This window comes from Hippocampus comes, unplaced genomic scaffold (assembly GCF_001891065.2).
Source record: "Hippocampus comes isolate QL1 unplaced genomic scaffold, H_comes_QL1_v1.1 scaffold93, whole genome shotgun sequence".
Lineage (NCBI taxonomy): Eukaryota > Metazoa > Chordata > Actinopteri > Syngnathiformes > Syngnathidae > Hippocampus > Hippocampus comes.
Genome location: NW_017805481.1, coordinates 467,186 through 477,741, shown reverse-complemented (window position 1 = coordinate 477,741; position 10,556 = coordinate 467,186). Strand labels below are relative to the sequence as shown.

The 10,556-nt window shown below is 46.7% G+C and overlaps 1 protein-coding gene across 1 annotated transcript in view; it reads left to right on the top strand.

Moving 5' to 3' along the window:
• The first annotated feature begins 1,285 nt into the window (after nt 1–1,285).
• notch3 (notch receptor 3) overlaps nt 1,286–10,556 on the top strand; it is a 30,053-nt gene continuing 20,782 nt past the window's right edge. Inside the window, 2 exon segments of the mRNA XM_019875776.1 lie at nt 1,286–1,618; nt 2,245–2,317. Of these exon segments, the coding sequence (XP_019731335.1) occupies nt 1,558–1,618; nt 2,245–2,317 (134 nt within the window). The 5' untranslated portion in view covers nt 1,286–1,557.

Sequence of the window (10,556 nt, the reverse complement as noted above, 5' to 3'; positions counted from 1 at the left end):
AATTTATTCAAGGCCGGCTCTCATGTGGCCATGGTGGGACGGTGGCATCGGGGCAGTGAGCTTGAATATTAGTGCGCCGCCCTCCCCGACGGGGGAGAAACTGTGTCATAATGCCCGACTTCTTTTATGATTCAAATCAAGGCTATTGTCTCCGGGGGAGAGCGGCACCGTGCTGACCGCCGAACAACCAAGGCTCTATACAAGGTGCAAGCTGATGTGAGGTGTGTGGAGGGGGTGTTAAGATGAGGGAGGCTAGGCTTTTTTTTTTTTTTTTTCGGTTTTGTTTTTTGGGTTTTTTTTGGGGGGGGGGCAGCCACATAAACACAGTTAGCAATCTCATCTGTCATGCACAAACTGTAAACACACAAATAAACTACAGACCCTTCCACAAAAGAAATTTGTTATCCCAGGGAACCCGCGACCCCCGTTTTTTTTTTTTTTTTTTTTTTAACCATACTAGAATAAAGTGTAATTGCACATCCACTACATTAGGTGACAGTGTGTGCAGTGAGTATTAGCGCTCTGTTTTTTTTTTTTTGTACCAATCTGCATCTACACAGCACAGAGTAGGAAATAATGAAGTACAGTAAACAAAATCCTTAAGACAGACCATGGAAAAATATTTAATCATTGATTCATATTTAAGAAGAAAGGTAAAACAGTTATTCTTTCACGCTGTGACCTTCATCGTTGTTGTACACAGATACTAATCACAATTTTATCGAAAAATTATATGCCTGTAAAGCCGACCGAGTCTGTCGTTTTGTTCAGCAGTTGTATTTTACAGGAGAATAAGTTTATCCACATTCATATGAAATCCAAGATTTCACTCAAGGAAATATCTGTCACAAGCTTCATAGAAGTTAGTTGGAGTCAAAAAAATGCGATTAATCGCGATCAATTACAAAAAACTGCGATTAATTAAATTGTGTGTGCGTGCTTGCGCACGTTAAAAACTGTTTAAAAACGTAATAAAAACGATCACAGTCCTTTTCATGACCCCTTTCATATCGGATTTTTTTGTTGTTTCTAAACTGACTAACGCTAGCTTTGAATGACAATGGAGCCAATAAAGCCTGTTAAGGATCTTCGAGCTGCTCGAAGCTCGGCGTGTGTGCGTGCGTGTACGTGAATCAGTGGAGTGAAGTAATTGTGCGTGTGCGTGTGCGTATGCGTGTGCTTGTGTGTGTGTGCGTGTGTGTGTGAGAGAGAGAAAGAGAGAGCGAGAGAGAGAGAGCGAGAGAGGCGGAGTGTGTTCAGTGTGCTGCTTCAGCTCCTATCCGAGCAGCCAAAGTTTTTCAAAGAATCTCAGTCGTGGAGGATCCGCGGTGGTGGCTGAGCTGCGGAGGACTTTTTTTTTTACCCCCCCCAACAACCCCCTGCCAATTTCTTACGGGACTTAACGCGACTTCCTTCCCGGTCGACTTTATGACAAAGGAAGAAGCATCGTGGCCACCACACTCCGGAGCCTTCTTTCTCACGCCAATTTGATACCTGAAGGATGTATTTGTACTGAAAGGGCGCCACAAAGTGCCGGAAACTTTTTTTTCCAGCGAAATGGAAGGGAATATTCCGTGGATTATTTTGTCTTGTTTATTGTCGATGCATCTTTCTGAAGGTAAATAAGTCTTTGGTCATTTGCCCGGACATGTCGACAATGTGGTCACCCCTTGTTTTAAAACAGGGGAGAGTCTCTTTGCGTGCATCTTGGAAGTGCTCCCAATTGAATTTATTGCCGTTTTTAAAATGATGTCGCGTGTAGCAATCGTGTGAATGCAGCGCTGTGAAGCACGACCACTTGTTTGAATGTTAATGAACCTTTTTTTTTTTCCATGCTAAAAATGTCTTTGCGCTCGTGCATGTGGATGGGACTCGCTATTATGCTAATTCAGCAAGATTTTTTTTAAAACGTAGGTGCACCAAGGAGCCTGTCTTGCAGAAGTATGTTTTAAAGAAGTTTTTAAGTGAGGGATAAATTAATTGACCCCCCCCCTCCCCCCCACCACACACACTCTCTCTCTCTCTCTTTCCAATTATATGTAAAAAAAAAAAAAAAATGAAGCACGTTCTCATCAGAAACACTTGAAAATTGGACAGAAACCACAAGCTGCATGGCTGAGCTCAGATAAGAGGCGCGGTGGGGTCACATCAGTTTGTCCTCCCTGTTGCAGTCTTGTCTCATTATTTGGAGATTTGCTGCTGCATGGGTTCCACATAAGTCATTTGTCACATCTCCCCCCACAGGTTTCCGATGCACAGATAAATCCAGGCCGTGTGAAAACGGAGGGACGTGCATAGAGTCGGCCTCCCGATGCATGTAAGTGCAACTCATTTGACTCTGAGTGTCATTCAATTCTCTTAGCATTTTTTTTTGAGGGGCGCTCTTTCAACGAGAGGTGTCAACTTTTTCCCAGTAAACCCTCATCCTGTTATCTCGTCACTCAGATAAACATTCCTTCTTTAAGTTGACGTACTATGAAAGCGGCGGTAGATGTTGTTAAAAGATTATCCAAAGTACGAGCATCAGCAAGCCTCCACACGCCTCTTGTACACCTGTTAAATGTCTCCACAGAAACCGGGCTTTTATTTGATTCGTTGAATTGACGTGTCCTCATTTACCGCTTGCTTCGGACGTCTTTTGACACGGAGAAGACTTTTTGTTTTTCAAATTGCTAAGGGGTGGTGGGCGGGGGAGGGGTGCAGAAAAAAAGTTTGTGTGGGAAAAGCTGCGACAATAGTCAAGTGAAGTAGCCTACAGTGTCTTGCCCCGGGGTCACTTGTCCTCTTTCAAGCCCCCGTTGTAGCTTTTTTTCAAGGGGTGGGGTGGGGGGGGGCATGCTTAAGTGTCGTACTGAGGAGATACGGTCCAAAAGAAGCCGTCTCCGCCACCTGCTTCCCTCCAAAAGGCCCACATTTTCGTGGAAGGAAAAGTCACATCAGCAATAGAATTATCCTCTTTTTTTTTTTTTTTTTTTTACCCCTCTATGCGTAAATCTCAGTCACCAAATGTAAGGCAGACATAACTGCACTCACCAATGTGTAACTCGTCCGCATCGCCGAGCCACATTTGCAGCAACCGCCACCCACGTTTTATCAGTCATGTGCTGTTGGGATGTGGCCTGAGTGCCATTAAATCGGTCAATGTGTAATTTCATGCGGCCAGGAAAACACTGAGAATGAACAAAGACGTTTTTTTTTTTAATGTTGGTTTAATGAGAACACAATGGCATGATGACCCTTTTTTTATGGAGGGGCGTCAAAATGCACTGCTGTGACATTAAATAAAAAAGTGTCTCCAGCAAACAGAGGACATCAAATATCAAACTCGAGCAGGGCAGAGTAGCGAAGCACAGAGTTGTTGGACCAGTTGGATCCTGAGGTCACTAACCACCGCCCCCCCCCCCAACCTGGAGAAAAGAACAAAGATGTACATGAGTAGAAAAGATCCTTTCTTCTTCCAGATACCTGATCCAGAGTGCACAAAGTGGGTGCAGGAAAGAGAACGTCGCAGAAACTGGGTTTAATTTGGATGTTTACCTATAAAAGTGATTTCTGCTACCCTGTATTTGTACATTAAAGAATCTCTTAGTCAGAAAGTAGTTCCAAACTTGAGATATTTTGTTTTATCCCAAGTGGCATGGATACTTTAGCGGTATATATGGCAGCTGCCTTTGTTGCTCACCCAGATAGCGGTGTATCTAATGTCCCATGCGGCCATGATGTCACGCCCTATCAGTTTAGCAGCGGCACATCAAACAAGTTTATGAGTGTTCCGACTTCCTGAACAGGTGAGTCACTGAAGGACGAGAGGTCAGAGTCCAATCCTTACTCCTTTTAACGACAAAATGAATGTATTAGACTCCTAGTAGCAAAAATTATACACATTTCTTTAATTGCTTGGACTTGACAACAGTATCGCAAATTTCGACGGTGACCCCATTTTGAATTTTGAAGCTGAGAGCCATTTTATCATGACAGCCCCACCGAGACAGAGAACAGGGGCTTCAATGATGCTCTGATTAGCATTAGCACGCTGTTTCACATCCAATTATTTAAGTTGTGTTATGAAGCAAAAATTCTCCGATGAAAGTGGAAAGCAAAAATGTGAAAGTGAAAGCAAATATTTTCATTCACATGCAGCCTGGATTGGGCGGCGCCAACGATATGAGCGCAGGAGAGATAATTAAGCAGATTGAGAGGGTGTCGCTCGGAGATGATCCAGCTGGAGGAGCCGGACTTTTGGGGGTGGAGGGGTTGGTGAACAAGTAGTGGGGGTCCGGCTAGGAGGAGGAGGGGAGGAGTGCAGCGTAGAGGACAGCTGGTGGATGTTGTGATGGTAATCCAGCGAAGTCAGATCTCAACAAAGGGACAGCGTAGGGCCAGGTGCTGCCATTGAGTAGCATGCCGGCCCCCATGCTGTGGGAGACAAGCTAGCCGAGGAGCGGGCTCGCCTGCTAGCTCGCTAGCACATGTTATTCTTTCAAAGAGTGACTACTAATACTCACTCAGTCGCCACATGTTGACATCAACCTCTGTTGGACAGCTTTGTTGTATGGAGAAACAAAAAATGGCGGTTCAACAACCCGCTAGCTGTTAGGTAGTTGTTGAGCCGCCATTTTATCCCCATAGGATACATTACAACTGAAATTTTCCTGACATTCCAAAAATTCTCAAGTGGAATTTCAGCTCGGTGGCAGTTTTCGAAGTGCACAAATTCTTCACATCATGTTTGGCCTTGCCACCTGTTGCCAGGTAGAGTTTCGTATTGTTCAATTGTGTTGGCTTCGAAGTGAAAAAGACAGCTCTTGCCCTTGGATCAAGAGCTAGCAAACACTAAAGATGATGTGACAGGTTTATGTATTGACTTTTATTATTTTCCGACATCAATCACTGTTCTGTATTAGATGTGTGTAAAATTAGCCAGAAAGAAAAACAGTTGTCGAGCCTGTTGCGGCCCGCCCGCATGTGGAAGCGCTAGCTGGTGGCGCGCTTTATTTATGAACGTGTTGCCTTTGGCCTCCGTTACCGAGTTAGCGCATAAATTGTGAGTGTTGTGTCGTGACCCTTAAACTACTCCCAGGCCCTCAAGACATGATGAAAGGATGGCTGTATTTTGATAGTGCGCAAACATCACGGTGGTTGGATGCTCTTGTCTTGTAAGACGTTAATAGCTTTTTAAATAATGAGCTGATTTGTTTGAGTTAAATGAGAGTATGTTGATTTTGTTGCAGTGAGTTGACCAGCTCTTCCACTGCAATATGCAGCCATGCCAGGTCACATATTCCCCTGTCTGTCTGGCTGGCTGGACACAAGGAGAGTGACTGTGTCTTTGTCCACAGCACCGGGCTAGCTAGCGAGGCAGTGTTTTCTTTGGGCATCTTTACGGCGGATTAGAAAAGGAATGCTGGCTAAGATTGCTCCTGTCTTTCTGGAAGTTACAGGTTATTGTCCATACTTCCCAACCATTCACCCTGTAAGCCTATTCAGGAATGCCCTCGACAGTCTCATTGAGGCTCCTGATCTTTGGAATGTTTGACTTGACAATTAGCTGCGAGTCAGGCCACAATGGATTGCCGAACACTTTAGCTAAATGATTTAAAAGGATCTATCTGACCATTATGTTTTCAACTATTAGAGGGAGGATGATATTTGTATATAATTGCAATCGGGGAGTTGTGGTTCCCAGGCCCTGCCAGGAAGTTCTGCCTTCTGACCTTTGTGCTCCACGCATCCTGTCTAATCACAGCGGCTTACCATCAGGTTCAGTCCGTGTGACAGAATCAATTACGATATCTGATTTCTGGTTTGATTTTTGTTTTTAGGGGGTTTGGTAGAGTTCATCCTTGCGCCTTGTATCATCTTGTTACGAGTATCAGGATATGGTGGTGTCTCAGATAAAATCCTCCTCCACTTGCCGTACAGTCAGTTGTAGTTAAACGGCAATGAAGGCCTTAAGAAGTCGAAATGATCTTCTTTCTCTGTTGCAGTTGCGTTGAAAGGTCGGAGGAATTCTGGACAGGGCCTCGTCTTTCATGGTGAAAAAAAAATAAGTTCTGATCTGAATTTCAAAGTTTTTTGTCGAAATCTGGCTTAGCTTTGGTGGTTGGTGGGGAGCGCTGTGGTTGTGTCTGATGCAGAATGTTTGGAAAGACCTCGGCCCTGGGATGCATGTCATGTGGTTATTGCTGCTATTTGAAAAATGTCAGGGAAGCCGCCTCCAAAAATCTATCAACGCTTGGGGCAAACTTGACTGAGTGTTGCCGCAATCGATTGTAACTGGATGTCGTCCGCGTCTGCTTCGCCGATGTCAAAATTCAACCAACTGATTTTTCCCGGGTAACGTTCATGTGTCGAAAACCTCAACAGGGGTGGCCCTGGTTGCGCGTCCCGAGTCATAATTTGTTGAAACAAACGTCCTTGTGATGGCAGGGACAGGCCTCGGAAGGAACTCAATTCCAAGAACCAAGCCGTCGTGTGTCGCGAGCTTCCTGCACATGCAGCGGCCGTTCCTCCGAAGTACTCAAACCGTCCTCACAAAAGCCTCGTTCCCAGCGGCCCCTTTTCTCCCCGCCAAGGCTCCCTCTCTCCATGGGATACTGTTGCCAGGAGACGGCCTAGGCCTGTTGGTCCATGGAAGCCCAGACCTGAAAGACTGAAAGGTACTGGAAAGGCATATGGGTGAAGGAGGTCCACAAAACAGTCCCTAAACCCCCCGCCCCAATGTGGCTGTTTGCTGAGAAAGAGAGAGCCAAGAGCTGCTGGGAGGAGGGGGTGGGGGGGGGGATGTGGATAAGCTAAAGTTGGCAGTGCAGTGTCACTCTGGTCTTTCATGGGAGAATAAATGTAGCTCCCGCATACACGAAAGAATGATTCGGAGTTGAGTTTCGACTAAATCGCAAAAGTGAGAAGACGTAATGTCGATCGTCGATGCTCTCCTTCTCCGATGCTCCGTGAGGAAATAACCTCAGAGATGGCCAGATGCTTTCAGACATGTTTTGTGGCGCTCGACTGCAAGTCGGGTCTTTGTTCACAGGTGAGTCGCCCTCTGACCCGATGGCGGCGTCTCTGCTATTGTATGGGAGGGGATGAGCTCAGGTTACCCGTGCTTCAATGAAGCAGAGAGCAGGAAACCCGGCATTGGGTTCCAACAGTGACGGCGCCCCCGCCCCCCAACCCCCCATAAATCAAAATGTCCCATCGCCGCTGAGATATTCGAAATGAAACTTCTCACTTTTTTCTTGTTAAAATGCTTTCTTCTGCTTTCCCCTCGCAATTCCCCGTTTGGATGTCATCCTTTGTGGGTTCATGCTACCACGCTTATTGTAAGTTTTTCCCCCTCTTTGTCTTCAGGCATGCGGTTGTTTGCATGATGCGTTGCAGTGGTGCCTTTGTGTGAACAGAATGCTGAAAGGAACTGTTAATGCATGTTTTTTGTTTTTTTTGTTTTTTAGGGCGAAGTGTCTCTTCCGTCATGTGAAGTGTTTTTTTGTTTTGTGTGTGTGTATGTGTGTGTCCATCGCGTGAACAAAGCAGTTGTTATTTTGTCTCAGAGAGTCCCAGACACTTAGTGGTGCAATGACAGATGTGGACAGATGCATGGTGTTGGGAACTGCAGCTGGCAAAATCCTTCATGTTTTGACACAAGGGGAGATGAGCCACTCCGACCGTCCGTGCACCGCACCGCTCAAAAAAAAGCTCCTTCCTCATCATCATCATCTGGCGTCCTCTTCCTCAAAGGTCAGAAGTCGGCACCCGGGGGGTCTGGTGCGTAACAGCAGCCGGCACCTGCCGTCGGCAACCGTCTAAAAAAAGCCAAGTGGAAGCGAAAGCGCACTCGCCGACCTTGTGGCGTTTCCCAGAAGCCGTGGAATCCTTCGAGTCGGATAAGGAGTTGTTTAGGTGTCGCCGGGACCGAGTTGTGCGCCGGTATCTGTTGAGTTTGTGTCTTACGGGAGAAGCAGGCTGGCCGTGAGTCGAGTCTAGACGAAAGAATGTGTGTTTTGGCGGGCAAGCTCGATGCATATTCCAGAGGGGAGACAAACAAAATGATCAGGCGTTAGTACCAACTGCGTGACGCGGTTCGACCCAATAGCTGATCTCGAGCCTCAAACAACAGTGGCTATGTAAACCTTTTGACAACCCTTGGCCTTGCCGCTCGAGTCAAATCTCCCCGACTCCAGAGGGATTCGAACCTTCCCCGTTATACTTTTGGGTCATCGTCGCCTCTGGTCTCAGGCCCTCGCCCCAGTCGCCTTCTATGTGCCACGTTTCATTTTTTTTTTTTTTTTTGTCCTGACCCCCAAGATTCCAGACATAGTTAATTTGCCTCTAAATAAACCCAGCCAAGCCATGACAAATAGCCCTGGGTGCCGAGGGGTGGGCGGGTGATTGGTTGAGTGTCAGGCTTGCTCTTTCGTCTGTGCCGTTACCAAGACGACGGGGATCCTGCGTTTCAGAGCGAGCGCTGTGTTTTCAGAGCAGCAGACAAGGGATTACAGGAAATATGACATGGCATTCCCTCTGGACAAGACCATCTCCCCCCCCCAACACACACTCACCCCTTCTTCATCCACCAGTTGCAGCGTCCGGAGACATTCTCTCCTGCGGCGTAGCCCCACCCCTCGCCCTGCAGCCAGAGTTACATTATCATCACAATCAGATGGGGGACCTCTGACATTTGACCTCTTAGCAGTGAGAGGAGGGTGGGGGCAGGTGGGGAGAAGCAAGCTGCCGTTTTTGTTGAAGGTGGGGGGTAGTAGCTGAGCCAACTGCAGATTCCATTCTTCGAGCCTTTGTGCTGACTTTTAACTGTAAATTGTCGGGATGTTCGATCCAGATTTTTTTCGGATCGATACCGAAACCTCTTGCACTTTGTATAATATTGAATTTAATACAATGGCAAAAAAGACTTTCCGACGCAGATGATGATTTGCCGATGTGTAGCATATTCGCAAATCCTGCCAAGGAGGACTTATTTAATGTCAGATTTTGTTTGCCTTTAATATCAGTGGCTGATATCCGCACACTCCACAAGTACTCGCTTCACTCAAATAAAGCTGGCCCATCCCGACTAAATTGGACAGCGTTGGCTGTCTCAGTGCGTCAACTTTTTCATTTCAGCATTGTTGTTCAGAGCGTAATGGTTCACATCGATGACTTTCAACTCAGGGCCCCAATTCCAACAACCTGTGATTGAGCGGCCATCAGTCCAGGCTGCCGTCCGCTAGGTTTTGCTCTCTGCTAATAGTTCCATTCGGCTGCACTTTCCTCTCATGTCTCTTTCTTGTGGATACGTCCTCTGCACTCCTTTGTGCCCGAGCCTGTGGCTTCGCTTTATGCTATTGTCTTTCGAACGCCGCAATGCCAGTCAAACAAAACCAGATCAAAACAGTCACAGTGTAGAAAGGCTGGCCTTCTTCCAACAAGCACCGCAAAAAAACAAACAAAAAAAAGTTTGTTTTGTAAAGGAGCACGCAGTCATGGAGTGAAATGATGCCCCACAAAAGAGAACAGAGGGAAATCCATTGTTGATTATGCCCAGGGGTTCTTCTCCAGTGAAAGACAAGCCAAAGCCTCGGGGTGAACCAAAACCCAGCCCGTCACTGCTCTGTCATCAGCATCAAACAGCCCGTTTGAAGAGGGCGCTTGTCCCCAACCAGAGGTTCCACTCACGGTGTCGGGTTTCGAACTCAAACTAACCTCCTCAGTCCCCACAAACCTTGTCCGAACTCTCAACGGCCCATAGAGAGCAATCAGATCCTCCTGTTCCTATGTTGAGATGTTGAGGTAAAAGGCAAAAACAGATAAGTGTCTCTCGGACGTGGATCGTCTGTCTCCTCCAAATATCACAGCTGCCTTTTCCTATTTGCTCAACACACGCTGAGCGCGGACCCCGTTTTTCACGCGTCGGCACCGGGTTGGAATCATTTTGGTTTCCTGTCAACGATCGCTTGGGTGTGTTCATATGTCCTTTAGAGCCGACTTGCGGAAAAAGCCGTAACGGTGGCGGAATGTTAGCTGACACTGACAAAAAAAAAAAATGGGTCTCTCCAGCTGGAGAGGACGCAAATTGTGTGTTTGGTAAATCCCGACCTTCAGGATATGGCCTGGCTCCATTTGTGAGTGCATCACTCATTCCCCAAAACCACATTGTACTTTTGAAGGAACCGTGCGCTAATAGGAAATAATTCCAGGGCGTAGACGCCAACCTCACACCACAATATGAGTCAGGAAGGAGGTGTCATGGGTTCTGAAAGCCCAGATGCGGGATATTAATGAACCAAATGGGAACCGGCTGGATTTCAAGCTTTGCTTTTTTTTTTTTTTTTTTATCCACTGGTAATTTTAAAAATGGTCAAGTATTATTTTAAAACACAATCTATGTGTAACGTCCGTATATACTTGACACCGAACAAGGAAGTGGATTTCTTTCGCGTGTGCTGACCAGGCAGCGGAGGCTCTGGCGTGTGTTCCTCCTTCCTCTCGCCCTCCGTGTGTGTGTGTGTGTGTGTGTGTGTGTGTGTGTGTGTGTGTGTGTGTGTGTGTGTGTGTGTGTG